The sequence below is a fragment of the Saccopteryx bilineata genome, chromosome 2, assembly GCF_036850765.1.
Source record: "Saccopteryx bilineata isolate mSacBil1 chromosome 2, mSacBil1_pri_phased_curated, whole genome shotgun sequence".
NCBI classification, from domain to species: domain Eukaryota; kingdom Metazoa; phylum Chordata; class Mammalia; order Chiroptera; family Emballonuridae; genus Saccopteryx; species Saccopteryx bilineata.
In genome coordinates, this window is record NC_089491.1 from 76,068,620 (window position 1) to 76,088,913 (window position 20,294).

General features: G+C 33.9%; 1 protein-coding gene across 5 annotated transcripts in view; it reads right to left on the bottom strand.

Moving 5' to 3' along the window:
- The window catches only part of ZDHHC21 (zinc finger DHHC-type palmitoyltransferase 21), an 86,820-nt gene that overhangs the window by 51,347 nt on the left and 15,179 nt on the right, over window positions 1-20,294 (bottom strand). For all 5 annotated transcript variants that reach the window (XM_066257277.1, XM_066257276.1, XM_066257273.1 and 2 more), the window contains exons 2-5: window positions 20,026-20,224; window positions 18,669-18,767; window positions 11,243-11,354; window positions 7,172-7,310 (exon numbers count right to left, since the gene is read on the bottom strand). In XM_066257277.1, coding sequence (XP_066113374.1) covers window positions 7,172-7,310; window positions 11,243-11,354; window positions 18,669-18,767; window positions 20,026-20,179 — 504 coding nt within the window. In that variant the 5' untranslated portion in view covers window positions 20,180-20,224. The remainder of the gene's footprint in view (window positions 1-7,171; window positions 7,311-11,242; window positions 11,355-18,668; window positions 18,768-20,025; window positions 20,225-20,294) is intronic.

Below are 20,294 nucleotides of genomic sequence, written 5' to 3' on the forward strand. Positions count from 1 at the left end.
TATGGAACTATAAAAAACCCCGAATAGCCAAAACAATCCTAAGGAAAAAGAATGAAGCTGGGGGCATTACAATACCTGACTTTAAACTATATTATAGGGCCACGATAATCAAAACAGCATGGTATTGGCAGAAAAATAGACACTCAGACCAATGGAACAGAATAGAAAGCCCAGAAATAAAACCACATATATATGGTCAAATAATCTTTGATAAAGGGGCCAACAACACACAATGGAGAAAAGAAAGCCTCTTCAACAAATGGTGTTGGGAAAACTGGAAAGCCACATGCAAAAGAATGAAACTCGACTACAGCCTGTCCCCGTGTACTAAAATTAATTCAAAATGGATCAAAGACCTAAATATAAGACCTGAAACAATAAAGTACATAGAAGAAGACATAGGTACTAAAATCATGGACCTGGGTTTTAAAGAACATTTTATGAACTTGACTCCAATGGCAAGAGAAGTGAAGGCAAAGATAAATGAATGGGACTACATCAGAATTAAAAGTTTTTGCTCAGCAAGAGAAACTGATATCAAAATAAACAGACAGCCAACTATATGGGAACTGATATTTTCAAACGACAGCTCAGATAAGGGCCTAATATCCAAAATTTACAAAGAACTCATAAAACTCAACAACAAACAAACAAACAATCCAATAAAAAAATGGGAAGAGGACATGAACAGACACTTCTCCCAGGAAGAGATACAAATGGCCAACAGATATATGAAAAGATGCTCAGCTTCATTAGTTATTAGAGAAATGCAAATCAAAACTACAATGAGATACCACCTCACTCCTGTTACATTAGCTATTATCAACAAGACGGGTAATAGCAAATGTTGGAGAGGCTGTGGAGAAAAAGGAACCCTCATTCACTGTTGGTGGGACTGTAAAGTAGTACAACCATTATGGAGGAAAGTATGGTGGTTCCTCAAAAAACTGCAAATAGAACTACCTTATGACCCAGCAATCCCTCTACTGGGTATATACCCCAAAACCTCAGAAACATCGATACGTGAAGACACATGTAGCCCCATGTTCATTGCAGCACTGTTCACAGTGGCCAAGACATGGAAACAACCAAAAAGCCCTTCAATAGAAGACTGGATAAAGAAGATGTGGCACATATACACTATGGAATACTACTCAGCCATAAGAAATGATGACATCAGATCATTTACAGCAAAATGGTGGGATCTTGATAACATTATAAGGAGTGAAATAAGTAAATCAGAAAAAAACAAGAACTACATGATTCCATACATTGGTGGAACATAAAAATGAGACTAAGAGACATGGACAAGAGTGTGGTGGTTACCAATGGTGGGGGGGGAGGGAGGACATGGGAGGGAGGGAGGGAGAGAGTTAGAGGGAGGGGGAGGGGCACAGAGAACTAGATGGAGGGTGACGGAGGACAATCTGACTTTGGGCGAGGGGTTTGCAACATAATTTGATGACAAAATAACCTAGACATGTTTTCTTTGAATATATGTACCCTGATTTATTAATGTCATCCCATTACCATTAATAAAAATTTATTTAAAAAAAAAAAAATCAACAGAAAAGCCACACAATCCAGCAATTCCATTTTTAGGTATATACCCAAAGGAAATGAAAAGAAGATATCAAAGAGATATCTACACTCCCTTGCATACTGTAGCATTAATCAAAATAGCCAAAATATGAAAGCAACATAGTATCTATCAACAGATAAACACATAAGGAAGATGTGATACATGTATATACAATGGAATATTATTAAGCCATAAGAACATTTGCAACCACATGGAAGTACTCTAATGACATTATACTAAGTGAAATTTGCCAAAGACAAATACTGCATGACATCACTTATATGTGAAATTAAAAAAAAATTTTTTTTTAATTCAATCTCATAGGAACAGAAAGTAAAGGGTTGCCAGGAACAGGGATTGAGGGAAATAGGGACAGGTTGTTAAAACGGTAATACAAACTTTAGGTATGAGTGAGGTCTGAGGATCTAAGGTGAAACATAACATTTTGTTGTATAACTGAAATTTACTAAGAGAGAACTTAAATGTTCCCGCAAGAAAAAAAAAGACAGAAAAAAGAAATTTGTGAGGTGATGGATATTAACTAGATGGAGGAATCCATTCACAGTATATATACGTATCAAATCACCATGATGTACAATTTAAATAATTACATTTTTATTGATCAAGTATACCTCAATAAAGCTGAAAAAAGTAAGTAATTAAATCATAAAATCAGTCAAAGAAAAGATAAATATTTCAATGAAGTAAAACTAATAACTGTCTTTACAAGAGAAATGACAGAAACTATGGAACAATGGAAATAACACCTTTAATAATAAAGTAACTCCACCCTACAATTCTATGCCAAGCAAGTATATCCTTCAAAATAAAAATAAAAATAAAGACATTTTCAAGTAAACCCAAACTAGGAAAATTTGTTCCAGCAGAGCTGCACCAACAGGCAGAAAAAAATATTCCTAGAAAGTTTGATATTTATAAAGTTAAAAAGAACTAGGAAAAGCATTGCTATTTGGATAATTCTAACTGAAAACTGACTTCATATAACATATGCATTATAATATATAAAAACAACAATAATGTCTCATAATTTATTTCTACATTTATTTTATACCCCACAATACCAAAAATGATGATGACAGGTGTTCTAAGGCCACTACATTTATCTGGACAATGATTAAAGTACTAACTTACATTAAATCTCAAAAAATCTAGAAAGAATGTTTTCATATCTGGAAAACCATTAAAAAAAGAGAAAAACCAATAAAAGCCACCAGAAGAGATGAATTGTATTTTTCTAAGTTAAAAATTCCAAAGCAGGCAAAAAAAGGAGAAAAATGAAAACAAAGACCAGATGGATCAAATAGAAAATAAATAGTATGATGATAGCACTAATATCAGTTGCACTAAATAAAAATTGAACTATGATCATCACACTAGGTTTTTTGTTTGTTTGTTTTTTTACAGAGACAGAGAGGGAGTCAGAGAGAGGGATAGAGAGAGGCAGGCAGACAGGAACGGAGAGATGAGAAGCATCAATCATTAGTTTTTCATTGCGCATTGCAACACCTTAGTTGTTCATTGATTGCTTTCTCATACGTGCCTTGACTGCGGGCCTTCAGCAGACCGAATAATCCCTTGCTCTAGCCAGAGACCTTGGGTCCAAGCTAGTGAGCTTTGCTCAAACCAGATGAGCCCTCGCTCAAGCTGGCGACCTTGGGTCTCGAACCTGGGTCTTCTGCATCCCAGTCCGATGCTCCATCCACTGCGCCACCGCCCGGTCAGGCACACTAGGTTTTTTAAAATAAAATAGTTGGTGTCTACAATACACACAGATAAGACATAACAACGAGAAAATTTGAGAATAAAAAGAGAGATACTAACCAAATGAAAGCTAATATGGCAAATTAATAACAAAAAAAATGCTTTAAGGAAAGCATCATTACTACAAATAAAGAGGTATAATTTATAATGATATAAGAGTCAATCCATCCAATGCAGAAAGATATCAGAATTCTAAGATTGTATGTAGCTAGAAATATAGTTTCAACATCTAAATCAATGAAATGGCTAGAATTTATTTCAATGAATATTGAGTGCCTACTGAATATTTGATTTGCTTCAGATCCTTGGAATATTTGGGGATATATAAATAAAAAAAATTTTTTTCCAGGCTTAGCTATAACTCCTAGAATTTACCTTTGCTCTAATAAACTTAAGTAATTTAGAAACACCAATAATAAATATTCTATTTTTAGAATTTAAATTAGCCAAACAAAATTGTCTTCTTATTTAGGACAATACTTGGTAAAGTTCTCCATACATCTAACCTGATAATATGTGGATCACTTCACTTATTCAAAGAATATATCATAAATGAAATTAAAACATACTTGACTCCTCAATATGATCTTGGAAATGTGATAACATGACCCTTTTGGGTTTCAATTTTTTTTATCTCTAATATAAAGGCAATTATGAAAGCATCCTACTTAATACAACAAGGATACTTGAAGACTTGGGCTAAGAGAACAATTCCTGCTCAGCTCTGGTAGAATAACTCTGCCAGGTCCCTAGAACTATTTATAATTTATTGCATACTACGGAGTATATTTACAACCAACACGAGCTAGGTAATTTGATTTTTATCTGATAATTCTATTGAACAATATCATGATTTTTAAGAAGTTAAAAATCACCTTCTACAAATGATTTCTCTAAGGAAAATCCAGTTTGAATTTTCAAAATCCAAATTATTCTCATTTTTATATTTTCCTCCTAGATTTTTAATATCTTGAATTTTCACTATCTGCTATTCTTCTTTCAACACCCTAAATGCATGTAAATTATATATATTTCTAAGTATTCAAATATTATCACCCATAATAAGTTTTTCCATTTAAAAAGTTATTGGTAGTAATAATTTTTCCAGAATTTCTACCTTTCTTTTGGAGAGGAAATTATAGTTTGTAATTTGAAATGTCTAATCCTACAGTTCGATATTACCACTCTATTTTAAAGAGTACTGGAATTTCTTTAGCCTGTGATAAATCTCCAAGTAATGCTGTCAAACAGTGTAAAATTTTCATAAAAATAGTCCAAAGATAACTTGTTCCTTCCTTCTGAGAGCTTTCACAAAATTGAATGTCTATTTTATACCAACTTTTACATGTTACCTCGTTTAATCTCATGATTATTCACATTTTTCAGAAGACACTGCAACTCAGGAAAATTAAACGATGTGTCAAAGGTTATACATATAATAAGAAAGCCAGGCTTTGATCCTAGGTATGTCTGTTTACAAAGTCAGTCATCCCACTACCAGGGGCTGGCAAACTATGAAAATAGTTAATATTTTAGGCTTTTCAGGCCACATGTCTGTCATGATTACTCAGCTCTGCTGTTGTAGCACAAAAGCAACAGAGGACAATACGTAAACAAATGAGCTGTGCTTTGGTAAAACTGCATTAATAAAAATAGGTGAAGGGTCTAATATAATTCAAGGCCCACAGTTTGACAATTCCTCCAAGATAATACACATTCCCTCCTAGAGAACCTCCATTAGCTTTTCATTAACATCACCAAATTTTCTCTCTTGCTGTTTAAAACATTATAACCTTAATTGTACTGGGCAATTTTATTTTAATGCTTTTCTTATTAGGTTCGATTAGTTGAAAGAAGTTACTATTGGAGGAATATGTACAACCTTTTACATATTCTAAATAGAATATCAATTATATCAGAAATTATCCTAGAACGATAGTACTAGCATGCACAAAATACCCAGTGTGAAAACATCCAACACTGATATTTAAAGTTCTCCATATTGAGCTATTTTTGGTCAATAGTATCTAATTTTAATTACTCAATCTTTAACAAGCATAATCATAGCTCAGAAACAATACCAAATACCCTCTTTTAATTATACAAAATTATCATGTGTACAAAAAAGACATACAGTGTAAATACACACACCTTAAAGACCTTCTCACTCTCCCTTATTCCAAAATTTAATTATATGTACCACCACTGAACTTATTTTTAATATAAAAGATTTAATAATATAAATAAGAAGAAAAATTCCCCCTTTCCATCAGGATTTCTTTCCTTCTTCCCTCTTTTCTCCCCTTGCATCCTCACATGCATATGTGCATACCTGTATGCCTTCTCTTTCTCTCTCACACACTCACAGAGTATTTTAAAAACACAAAGTCCCAATAATATACAATATCAGGCTCAAAAACCAGCTCTACATAAAAAAATACATAAGATAACATTTAGAAAACACGAGATGGGTTCAAATCCAGCACTACAACTAAAACTACTTGAATAATCACTTCTTAATTTTGTGTTTTCAGTAACTACTTATTTAAAGTCTGTTAGTCTGTTTCCTTTTCTATAAAAATGAGGGAATTGTACCCACCTCAAGTTGTTATGTGCATTAGAGTGAGAATTAAAATATGTCCACAACAATGTCAATATATAGTCAAGGCCTTAAAGCACCTGGTTGCTGATATTACCAATGCCACCACTACCATTACCATTTTGGGCAAGTGTTAACACCTGTTGCAGTTCCTCTACAAAGCAGAGTACTGCCCTGCCTCAAGTGGTATATATAACAACTTTTAGAAGCATCCTACAAATTTTTTTATTGTTATTGCTAAAAGTCAGTATGTGTGCCTGACCTGTAGTGGCGCAGTGGATAAAGCATCAACCTGAAACACTGAGGTCGCCAGTTCGAAACCCTGGGCTTGCCTGGTCAAGGCACATATGGGAATTGATGCTTCCTGCTCCTCCCCCTTCTCTCTCTCTAAAAATGAATAAACAAAATCTAAAAAAAAAAATTCCTTAAAAAAATAAATAAAGCAAAAATAAAGTTGGTGTGTGTGGGGGGGTCCTTTTTCTCAATAATTTAAAGCTCCTTTCTGAAACTTTAAAACACTAAAGTTCCTTTCTGAAACTTTAAAACATTAAAGTCTATTTTTACTCCTGAAAAAAACCAAAAAGTTAACATTTTTCATTTTGTTTTTCATTACTGTAGATATTTTAAACCAAAACATATATATCAAAAGATCTATTATGTTGCTTTTTAAAGAAAATCATTCATCTTGGCCTGTTGGCTCAGTGGTAGAACATCTGCCCTGTGTGTGAAAATCTGGGGTTTGATTCCCAGTCAAGGCACACAGAAGTGACAATCTGCTTCTTCACCTCTCCCTGTTCACTCTCCCCCTTTACCCCCCTACCCCCAGCAGCCATGGCTCGATTGAGTCAAGTGAGTTGACCCCAGGAAACGGAGGATGGCTCGTGGCCTCCACCTGAGGCATTAAAAATACCTCAGTTGCTGAGCAACAGATCAACACCCAAGATAGGCAGAGCATTGCCCACAGGGGGCTTGCCAGGTAGATCCTGGTTGGGGCGCATGTGGGAATGTGTCTCTCTGCCTCCCCTGTTCTCAATTAAAAAAAAGAGAAGAGAAAAAAATCATTCAACACTAATAATCATAAATATATTTTATTAAAAAAGAATGTCTGATTAGGGTCTACCTTCTCAATCCTATCATATTTTAAAACTATATGCTGATAACTATATGTTACAGTTGCTCTAACATTAGTGGATATAAACATTTCTTACCAAGTTACGCTTTTTTAGTGGAAGAAAGTAATAATAGTGGCAGAAAGAAAACATCAGTGCGTAGCAAGTAAGAAGTTCAGTGTAGAAACACAACTGCAGAAAGAGCCAATGATTATCTTCACCAACACAATTGTTAATCCTGAAGAAAAAAAAATAAAAAACAAATTTTTAAACTTTAATAAGATGTTAATTTCAGAACTGGTACAAGTAAAAATAAACACAAAGAACTTCCTATATATTTAACTTCATGGAGACAGACTGAAGTCATTGAAACCTAAAAGCAAATAGTGCATAGGAAAAGATATAACATATTTGTCAAGTGTCCTCTACTTTATAAAGGAAGTCTATATATATGATTGTCCTTCAACTCCTAACTCCCCAGCAAGGCAGGAAGAGCAGATAGCGGTCTCCTTGTTTCACTGATGTGGAAACAGGAACAAAGCAGGTCAACTTGCCAGAGATGTATAGTTAGTGGTCAAAAGAACAAGAACCCTTTTCTATACACTGCCCTTCCATTACTGCATTCTAGTGTCGACAGCATCTGGAATGATATTAAGTAAAATAACTTAAACCTGTCACTCTGGCATAACTGCTAACATTCACAATTTTTCTTACTTTTAAAAGCTATCCATGGTTGCTGAAAATAAACACATATCCAAAACTATTTAAAAATTTTGAGAGCTACACTTCCAACAATAGAATAGTGAACCATAACTAGGAAAAATGATTAATGCTATAATCCCAAAATTTTCAAAGCTAATACCAGCTGAATGTTTTACTGTTCCAAAATTTACTGAACCCAACTTTTCAAAATATTTTACAATTTCAAGAGAAAACCCTAGTCCAAGTTACACTGTACAAATATTTTTATTTCAATATAGTATTATACTGCCACTGTTTAAAAAAAATATGTTCAGTTCCTAACTTAAAAGGAACTGAACAACTTGTTCAGTTGTTTTAAAAGGTGTATTGTTCAACTACTTTTTAAAATCAGATATAGAACTGAACAGAAAACCTGGCAGAGGCATTTCTTGGACTTCATGTTTTGTTAACAAAAAAATTTCCTGTGTTTTTTATTCACGAGCAGGGCTAATATGAAAAGTGTGTTTATGCTTGCACAAAAATACTCTTCAACAGACGCTGCTTGAAAAATGACTTATCCTGTCCTAACCTTTCTGTTCCCCTAAATTTGAAAAATAACTGCTATGATCATGGCATTCTTCTTAACTAGAAAGCTTTAAGAAACACTAATGTACTCAGGCTATATATATAACAGTTCTTTTGGCCCTGGCTGGTTTGCTCAGTGGATAGAGTCAGCACAGCATGCAGAAGTCCCGGGTTTGATTCCCAGTCAGGGCACACAGGAGAAGGAACTATCTGCTTCTTTGCACCACCCTCCAGCCAGTGGCTCGATTGGTTTGCACGTGGCCCAGGGCACTGGCCCCATGAGCTGAGGTGCATAGGCCTCAGGTGCTAAAGAAGGCTGTGTACTCTGGTAGTTAGTACTTGAGCACTGGCCCCAGAAGAGTTGCCGGTGGATCCCCGGTCGGGAGCATACGGGAGTCTGTCTCATTGTCCCTGCTCCTCCTACTTAAAAAAAAACAAAAACGTTCTCACTTGACCAGATGGTGGTGCAGTGGATGGAGCATTGGACTGGGATAGAGAGGACCCAGGTTCAAAACCCAAGGTCACCAGCTTGTGTGTGGGCTCACCAGCTTGAGCATGGGATCACAGACAAGACCCCATGGTCACTGGCTTGAGCCCAGAGGTCGCTGGCTTGAGCCCAAAGGTCGCTCGCTGGCTTAAAACCCAAGGTCGCTGGCTTGAGCAAGGGGTCACTAGCTCTGCTGTAGCCCCCCCATCAAGGCAAATTTGAGAGAGCAATCAATGAGCAACTACAAAGCCGCAAAAAAGAATTGATACTTCTTATCTCTCTCCTTTCCTATCTGTTCCTGTCTGTCCTCCTGTCACACACACACACACACACACACACACACACACACACACACACTCACACAGAGTTCTTTTGGTAACAAACTACATAGAAACAGTGACAGATCCATAAATAGAGAAAAATCTTATGGCAATGAGAACTGACCTCCAAATCTAAAGCTGTTAAGCAGTTAGAACTACACTGCTCACAAAAGTTAGGGGATCAGGGAATGTGCAGATACTCTAGTACTTTCAGTCTTTTGTATAGTGCATTTTCACCAATGACATAAAAGTTGGTTTTGTATCTCCTCTGCATAATTGAACAACTTTCTTTGACTTGTCCTTTACTTTTCTGATGTTCCTGTTCAATAAAAAAAAAAAATCAAATGCTTCTTTTATCACTTCATATTCATTTTGAAATATTCTCTAATTTTTGTGAGCAGTATAGTCTCTGAAAATAACAAAAATTCTCCTTGCTTCCAATTTACAGTAGACAATTTCCCTCATTCTGAATATCTCAACAATGCTCTATTAGGGAATTTAATCACAAAAATCCCTAAATCTATTTAGTATTCTGGTCTACCTTCCTTTCCTATTCTCTAATTCTTTCTACTTCCACTCTTCTTCCCACCGATATTCTGATTAGTTGACTAAATTGCAAGTAGAAACAGAGAATTCAACTCCAATCTTATAGTTTAGGCTAACTAGCACTTTCTTTTGTCACTGAGTCAATCTTTATTCCCTAAAAATAAATAAATAATATTATAAATCTCTACAGTACCAAAACATTTCCTAAATTATTCTGTTTTTAAGCTTTACCTACTGCATTCTTTTAAAAGTAAGTACAAATATCCAACTATCCATGAACATTTACTATATTTTTGGTTAATCAGAAACATTGCTCTAAAAAGTACATAAAATTGAGTTTTTCAGAGTGATTACCACTTACCAGTTTTCCTAGCTTTTATTAATCTATTATCATTGTAACTGTAAACAGATTACTGAGGTGTAGAAAGCACTTGAGAAATAATCTGTTTAAATTCAAGGTACATTTTTAAAGAGCTACTATGTGTTATACACTATGCTATCCTATTGAGGAAATGTATATATTATAATAATAAAGTACTTTTATCTAAAATGCTTTTATTTTTTCCTAATCTCAGAAAACTGCCTCCTAGTTAATTATTTTATAGTAAAACCCAAATTTCCTTTAAAACCTTGCTAATAACTTGTGCTATCAAAATAAGTTATCAAAAAGGGGAACTCTAAATTGATTAGCATCATTAGGCAAAGCTAAACTCTTCCCTTGAGTCAACACTAGATAAATTCAGTTATAAATTTAACAAGCCTTTATACAGTTAACTTTGTATATATGCATGCATGTATATACAAACATAAATATAGATGTATACAGATATATTTATAAGTGCTACACACCAGTTTAAATATTTATATATACAGAGGTACTATACCAGAAAAACAGAACTAAATACAATACTTGCTCACAGATTTTTGTGACAGCTTTGAAATGAGATATAATGCAGAATTTTCAGAGCATTTGTTTTAAAAATTCTATTTCTCAACTAAACATTTTCTTTAAATATTACGAGAGAGACCCCTATTGGCCAAAATTGTTGGCAGTTTAGCAGAATCAGCTAATTACTACTTAAACACATCCAGCATGTTTATAATGTTGATACTAAAATACACAATACTGAAAAAGGCTTAAAGGGGAAGAAATGTGGTATCATGGTACTTGAAATGTGTTATTCTTTAAACAAATGGGAAGAGAAATACAAACAATGGGATGTATATAGTTCATTACCATTAGAAACAATAAAAGTTACTATTTAAGTACTAAGTCTCAGACCCTGTATGAAATGTTTTACATACATTGCCTCATTTAATGTCATCACCTTAGTCTTAGTTTTCTACTCAAATAGCTTCTTGTTAGAAAAGACTGAATCTCTGTGAAAGAATCACTATAGGAGTTCATAGGACTATATAAAAAATGATGCTTATTAAAAGATGTTTTTAAACTACAAGCATCACCTTAGTATAACTTTTGTTTAAATCTGCTAAGTACTACAATTTATTTTGTACTGGTTTTTTTCTAAAGGTGAAGTATTCATTTCTTACCATGGACAGTGATGATCCATTCTCCTAACACAGTGGCCACAGCGGCTGCAGTGATGGGAACGCTTTGGTCTCATCAAATTACATTTGTTACATAATTCCCAGAACTCCCTTTCTAGAGAGAGAGATTAAAATCCATTTAATAAAGGCAAATGAGTGGTGTTGAAATTTAGCAACAATGGTTCAGAAGTTTTTATACAAAATCATATATATAAATTTTTTCTTCTAGTCTCCAGTATAAATGTTTCCCAATGTTGCTATTCTATTCTATATATGTCTGCTTTTGTATGTTTCTAATTTTTTTTTAGAAAGAGAGGAAACAGTGAGACAGACTCCTGTATGCACCCCAACCAGCAACCCCCATCTGGGGCTGATGCTCGAATCAACTGAGCTATCCTCAGCGCCTGAGGCTGACGCTCAGAGTAACCAGACCAACAGAGTTATCCTCAGTACCTGGGGCCAATGCTCAAACCAATTGAGTCACTGGCTTTAAGAGGAAAAGAAAGAGGGAAGAGGAGAGGGGGAAAAGAAGCAGATGGTCACTTCTCCTGTGTGCCCTGACCAGAATCAAACCCAGAACATCGGCACACTGGACCAATGCTCTATCCACTGAGCAAACCAACCAGGGCCTGTATGTTTCTAATTTTAAACACTAAAAATAAGGTAATAGTCAAGCTAAGGTACACAAAACAATGTATTTGGGGTTTGGACATATTGCTATAAAAGTTAATGACAAAACCCTAAAGTACAACCAAAATTATTATATTAAAACAGAATTTTATTTAAACAAGTTAATTTCTAGAAATTTTATTATCTAAAGGCTCTAACAAAGGAATAATGCTGAGCCCTGGTTTCATGGATTAATAAATCAAAACCAATCTAACCTCATTAGAGAAACAGATTACATTCTCACCCCAAAACCATTTCATTTTCTAAATCTTAATGGGTTCACTGGGGAACATTTATGGGTTAGATTTGGAAAAGGATTTCAGATTAGGAGGTATTAGAATAGTTTCAGAGTGAAAACTTACAAGAAAACTATTATTTAATGGAAATAAAGAAATTCTTTACAAAACTCTGTCCTACAATCAAGAACAATTTCCTCTAGCTTATAGTGAGAGAACATACAAATTAAGTTTTGTGCTAAAAACATGAAGTTTACAGAAATAAAGAAAAAAGTCATGTTTTCTTTTTTTGTTTGTTGAGTTTTTTTTTACAGAGACAGAGAGTGAGTCAGAGAGAGGGATAAATAGGGACAGACAGGAACAGAGAGAGATGAGAAGCATCAATTATTAGTTTTTCGTTGCAACACCTTAGTTGTTCACTGATTGCTTTCACATATGTGCCTTGACGGGGGGGGGGGGGGGGGGCTACATCAGACCGAGTGATCCCTTGCTCAAGCCAGTGACCTTGGGTCCAAGCTGGTGAGCTTTGCCCAAACCAGATGATCCCGTGCTCAAGCTGGCGACCTCGGGGTCTTGAACCTGGGTCCTCCGCATCCCAGTCTGATGCTCTATCCACTGCGCCACCGCCTGGTCAGGCTAAAGTCATGTTTTCATTATAAATTATTCCAATCAGATCCATAAAAACTATATGGGAAAGTGATCTACCAAGACAAGACAACAACACTTTATTATACAGAATGTATCTTAATATTTGTTGAAATAAAATTTTATTTTTACAAAATTCTTAAACCTTTCATTATTTATGTTTAAACTATACCCTAACCTCTTTAAAAGCATAAGCATAGTAAAATTAACCTAACTCCACATTCAGAGTGAATATCAGTATATGTAAAGTATGACCCTCGTACACAGTATGTGGTCATTATATGCTTGCTAAAGTATAAAATGTTTAAATTTTTAAAATATATATTCTAAACATTAAGTAAAAAAAAATAACAGCAGGTAGTGTTCAATTTTCTACAAAGATACACTACATTTCATGGCCAAGAGTTTGAAATTTTATAGTCAAATGTTGGAAACACGTTCTGCTACAGATATTCTAAAGAAATCAATAAGTAAAACCTATATCAAATTATTTGTTCCAATAACATGAAAATTGTAAAATTAACTCCTACATCTAAAATCTCATTTTAAAATAAAATACTTTCTTACAGTTCTTTTAATGAAAATCTATTATGTTAGAGAGCAACAATATTAAAGCTAAATTTAGATAAACTAGTATCATTTAATTGTAAGAGAAATGGTAACCCATTTCATATGTAGCAAAATTCAATGCCACAAGCATATTACTTTTTTCTCAGGTAACTAGAAAATCCCTAACATTACAATGTTAAAACTCTGAACTCACATACTGTAAGAAATACAGTCAAAAAGATTTCCCTCAATGAACCAATTTTTTATTAAAAGACAACATAAAAACTTAACATTCTTAAACCACTCCCTAAATATAAGTATGGTGAATTCGTTATTGGCAATATTAGTATATAATATTTTAGCGACTAAAATGCTTTAGTTTATACTTAACATGTTAGATTCACAGAAAAGAAGAGAGCATGTGGCTAGAGTCTAGTTCTGTAGCCTACCACAGACTGGGAAACTAGTCTGCAGGCTAATCCAGGCCACCACCTACTTTTGTGTGACCCGTGAGCTAAGAATGGTTTTACTAATTTTAAATGATTGATAATAATAATTTGTGGGATGTAAAAATCAGGAAAATTAAATTTCAATGTCCACAAATAAAGTTTTATTTGAACACAGATTTGCCCATTCATTTGCATACTATCTATGGCTACTTTCCTGCTAGAATGGCAAAGCTGAGGAATTGTGACAGAGACAGTATAGTTCACAAAGCTGAAAATCTTTTATTATCTTGTCCTTCAAAGTAAAGAGTTTGCTGCTCTATGATCTGGACCATAAATTTGTTCTTAAAAAGAGCTCAAGCCATTTCTTTGGAAAAATTGAAGATATTACACAAGTATCTAAAATAAGAGATACCTATGAAAATTCATTTGCAGACAAATGCATGAGCACTCACATATACCTATGTATTGTAAAAAAATCTAGAAATTTAATTAAAGTATCATCTATGTTTTTGCTTCTATAGCGAGAAAAATAAACCCATCCACCTTGACCTATCCTACATACCTATAGACCAGTTCTTAGTCTTTCCCTTTCTTTCTTCAGGATTTATTCATATCCAAATAGGATCCTGATGGCTGATACATTCTGATGTCTAATAAGCACCTGCAAGACTTTTGTACTAGCCATCTAATAATATAAAATAAAAGCCTATGGGAGAGAAAATCCAACTGCTAATTTACAGTAGCTATAAAAAATTAAAAACTCACAGATACATTTTTTAAAGGAAGGAAAAATCAAAACAGAAAACTAATCGAATAAAAAAAAGACATACTCCATAATAGTCTGAGGCCATTTAATACAAGTAAACAGCACTAGGCTGTTTAACACGAATCCTTATTCTATGCTGTAAATGCATGAATGAAAATAAAGCAAGGCTTCTTTTTGTTTTGTTCTGTGTATCCCTCAGAAAGAAAGGAATCACCTTCTACTTGAGTCTTTTAAAAGACTTGCATATTAGGGGACTCTCTCTCAATTATCACATTTAATATAAAAAGTAATGTTTTGGGGAAAATATAATTAGAAACTACCAAAATAAATAAAAGATTTGGGTCTTAATAGTGGTTCCCTGGCAGAACTGGTTGCCAATGAAGGAAATAAATGTCGGAAAGCTTCCCACAGATCACCTTTTAAAGAGCAATATAAGAGGGAGAAAAAAGGAAAAATAATGAATGCATACATTACCCTTTGCATTAACAGCATATGCATCTTTACAGCTTGCATTAAATTTCAAGGGACAGCATCAGACAAAATTTAATACATATTTTTAAAACTTAGAAGAAATATTTTGCTCTCTAACACAGTGGTCCCCAACCTTTTTTGGGCCACAGACCAGTTTAATGTCAGAAAATATTTTCACGGACTGGCCTTTAGGGTGGGATGGATAAATGTATCACGTGACCGAGATAAGCGTCAAGAGTGAGTCTTAGATGGATATAACAGAGGGAATCTGGTCTTTTTTAAAAAATAAAACATCGTTCAGACTTAAATATAAATAAAATGGATATAATGTAAGTTATTTATTCTTACATTAAATAACTGTAAGGGGGTTGGGGACCACTGCTCTAACAGTCTGTCAAAAGTAGCTCTAGTAGTAGCCCTGGCCAGTTGGCTCAGTGGTAGAGCGTTGGCCTGGCGTACAGGAGTCCCAGGTTTGATTACCGGCCATGGCACACAGGAGAAGCGCCCATCTGTTTCTCCACCCCTCCCCCTCTCCTTCCTCTCTGTCTCTCTCTTCCCTTCCCGCAGCCAAGGCTCCATTGGAGCAAAGTTGGCCCGGGCACTGAAGATGGCTCTATGGCCTCTGCCTCAGGCACTAGAATGGCTCTGGTTGCAACAGAGTGACGCCCCAGATGGGCAGAGCATCGCCCCCTGGTGGGCATGCCGAGTGGATCCCAGTCTGGCACATGTGGGAGTCTGACTGCCTCCCCGTTTCCAACTTCAGAAAAATACAAAAAAAAAAAGTGGCTCTAGTAGTGACAAAAAACACTGAAGTCAAAAATTACCAGTTAAGAAAGAGCATGATGATGAAATTGTCCTAAGGCTGATTGTGGTCATGAATGCACAACTCTGTGAATATACTAAAAGCCACAAAAATGCATAATCTAAATGAGTAAATTATATGGCATATAAATTATAATCAATAAAGCTGTTTTAAAGGATTAAGGAATCGAATAAAATCATTTCATAAAACTTAAAAGTGACAAAAGTATATTCTATATTTAAGATATGTGTGAGTAATTTGAATAATATAAACAGACATTTAATTATCTTATTTCACTGTTTCATCTATATGACCAAAAGTTTCATAAAGGCAAATTCTGGGGATATTTGTATGGGAAATGGAACAGCTTCTTATATTCAAATTGCCTCATAGTTTGTGAGTCACATAGATACTAAATTTATTCCGTTTTTTTTAAAAAGCATGTAAACTATTTCAGAGCAATTAAATTGTAAAAAATGGTTAAAGTCATAAAATTATTAGGGTTTCATTTTCCTTTTCTAAAAAATTCAATTATATCAAACTACTCAGTCTTAAATCAATGCTGACTAAATGTCACTACTCTAAAGCCCAAACTTTTTAGTCATGGTATATTATTTTTCACTGTTAAAATTTTGTATTTAGTAATTAATACCATATTTACAAAATAATCTGGTAACCAGCACTAAAAACACATGACTTCAAATTTTCCCCACAATCAAGTCAAAGGTGAATAAAGAACTAAAATTATTACTCTGTATATAGAGCCATGATAAGAGCTGGTGGAGGCAAAGACTGGGCCTCAAATCATTTGGTAATAATCTGCTATAAAAGATAATCTATGCTCCTGATTACCCAGGCTACCTACCTGATACAGTTACCATGAGAAATCAGGATATAAGGTACCAAGAGACTTTGAAAACATTAAAATATTATGTTAACATTTTTTTTTTTTTAACTAGGGAAAAGGGAAGTTCTCTGAACTCAGTGAAGAAAAACAGGTCAAATGTCAGCTGGGACCAGATATAATGCAGACAACCAAAGAGCAAGATGGTATCCTCCATTGCTAGTCTATAAGCGAAAGGTAACAGTGGTTTCATGTAAATTCAATTAGGCCCACAGATATAATCTGTTTGGTATTCATTTAAAAACAAATTTTTGACATTTTGAATTAGTTGTCAATATTTTTTCAAAATAATGAATTTCTCATAAAAATTAAAATTCGCTATTTTGACTTCAAAAACTGTAAGATCTAAGAATACTGGGCCTACACTGTAGCTGAGAAGCATCCACTCCCCTCAGATCAGATTCGAGATTTGCAACATGAAATAGCTCTTACCTAGCCCCACTCACTGATATGCAGTGTATGACATCTAGGCATTTGAGTGTTTTGCGACTGCAAACTTAAAATTTTATCAGAAATGGGTCCTGGGTTAGGAAAAGTCTGCTTCTTTGATTTTCTGGGAACACTGAGTTTTTGAGTTGAAGTAGACAATTCATGCATTTATATTTTAAAATCTTTAGTTTAGGTAGTTCAATTCATGCATTTATATTTTAAAATCTTTAGTTTAGGTAGTTGAGAAGAGGGATTTTATACAAATTGGAGAATGCCACCCTCCCTGCCCAAACATATGCATGCCCACATGCGTGTGCGCACACACACACACTGCTAAGTGACAATGGTGTTGTTTCTGTAACTTATTAAAAATTAAACATTCAACATAGCTTTCAGAAATTTCTACAGCTATGTAAATATCAGTCATATCATTCCCATTTACGTAATCATTAAAGCTTACAATGCCAAGTAAGCCCCTAAATGATGGGTCTCAAAAAACAATAATCAGGAATTCAAGGGAGACTCTTTAAGTGACCTGTCACTTAATCCAATTTTAGAAGGAATTACCAATTCCCAAAACTTGCCACACACTGAATTACCTGGGATCTTTAAAAATACTGATGTCTGGTCCCACCGCCACATTCCAATCTGATTAATATGCAATGTGATCCAGACATTAAGGTTTTTTAAAAGCCAGCTAGGTGATGCAAATGTGCAAGTTTGGAAATAACTGAATTACTATAAAAAGTATTCTGGTTCTATAATATATAACAAAGACATATACATTTCTTAATATAAAGAAGTACAGAGAATGCTCAAAGCTTACAAAGCAAATGATCAAAAATTAAAACTCAGTAAAAAGGGTAAATGAGGCTTACTATATCCAGTATGTAATAAAACAAGCAATTCATTTTTGTGTTGTGAATGGTTACTATGCAGTAAGGTGATTAAAAATTACCTTCAATTGACACTAGACTAAAGGCTTTCAAATTTTTCACTGAATTGTTAGAACTTGGAGAAATATAGGCAACAGTATCATAATACTGCATAATTTACTATAAGCATTATTACAGTATATTTATATCATGAGGTAAGTGGCACCATCAAAGCATTCATTTATTAAATAAAATATTTCCTCAATAATTATATACCTTCAACAAATGTTTTCCCAATATTTATTAAGTGACAGAGACTGTTCCAGGCACTAAGGATACAGCACTGAACAAATGAAGAAAACAAAACAACAAATCTACACCCTCACAGATCTAGAGTAGGAATAGAGACAGACAGACAGACAGACTGAAAAGAGCCAGGGAGTGGAGGCGGGCTCTGAGGAGTCAGCTGGGATTTATAATTTTAAATAAAGAAGTATGGGAAGGAAACATCTGAGAAAAAACTTGGAAGTTGTATTTGATGTCATATATAACTAATATATAAAGGCAATAAATACATTAATGAAAATAATAATTTTGGCATAGTAAAAACTGGTAAATCTGAAGAGTGCCATACCTCCATGTGGGATTTTAGGGTTCTCAGGGAGTCTTCCTGGATCAGTTATTGAGGCCCTTACTAAGGCAACCAGACAAAATATGGCAATGCCATAGAATACTAGAAGGAAAGGAAAAGGAAAAGGACAGGAACAAGGAAAGGGAAGAGAAGAGAAGAGAATTAGTAATTTAACCTTCAAAACATTTTAGCAACAAGCATATTTAAAGTTTAAATGTACATGTTAATTAATACAATCAGATAATTTTTTCAAAAGATAGAACAATCAAATGATTTAATTCATTTCATTCATCAAATAATACTGTCAAAAGGCCTATCTTCAATATACCACTTTTAAGTGATATTCTGCATAATTGATAAACTTGTTATAAATCTGATTCTTCATTAACAGAGACTCCTTATAAATAATGGTATAAATGAATGGGTTCCCTTTTAATTACTATAGGTACTATGTTTGAAAATATTAAAGCAGCATTTTAAAACCTATTCCACAATTAAACATTCCATAACTCTAATTGGTTATCTTCAAAATTACTTTGAGTTAGTGATGTTCAATTTATCCTTTCAACAGAAATGAAGATATTTAATTTGAAAATAGAGTCTAGAAACTTTTAAAGTTTTAAAATGAAAAACTAGACAAAGTAACATTAAGAGAAAATAGATTCATTCATTATAATCCTATTTTTTAAATGAATAAAAACAAACGGCAGTTTGCTGAGAGGAGGGGTGTAAGAAGGCAGTTCACCTGTAATAAGAAGCTCATTCAAGTGCTAACTCCAGGGCTGACTGCATGGTATTGATCAGTTTTATTATTTGTATATCAGAGATTATATTTCCCACAGCTCTTATAAGGTCAAAATGACATAATGTACATGTAAACTATAAATGCCATGTACATGTAAACTATGCCATTTCAAACTTAATCATAAGCAAGCCATCACACCAATGAACTATAGCAGAAAATAATTATATAAAGTTCAAATTGTTATAATCAATATTTGTATCATAAAAATATCATTTCTCATTATGTATGCAAACTTCATTCTTAAACTCCTACATTTCCAATAAACACATAACAGAAATATTAAAAATATACACAAACAAATAAGCACTATCGTATCAGTTTTCTTAAATAAAATGATCTTTGTATATATTTTCCCAAGTTATATATAGAGATATCACATTTTTAACCTGCAAATTAGTATATAAAGGCCATTATCTTTAAAACTTCCACAATTTAGTAAATAAGTTAGTATTAATATAGCATTAATATTAAAAGGAAGATTATCATATATTTCAAAAACATTCACAATGAGGAAAATCTTTAACTATATAAAGAAATAAAGACCTAGAAACTTACTTATTATTAATATGCCTGGAATATGTCCTTCTTCATAGTGAGGAAAGAGGACAATTTTGGGAATTATAACAATATTGTATAACCAGACAAAGACAATCAAACCCATGCAGCACCAACCATGTGGGTCAACAACAAAGTGAATCCGAAGACCCATTTTGCAGTTCTACCACTGCCTGCCAACCCACAAGAAAGGATGATCCTAAGGAGGGAGAGAGAAAAAGAAAGTTACTTATATAGAAAAATTATTTTACTAAAACAAAACTATCTTA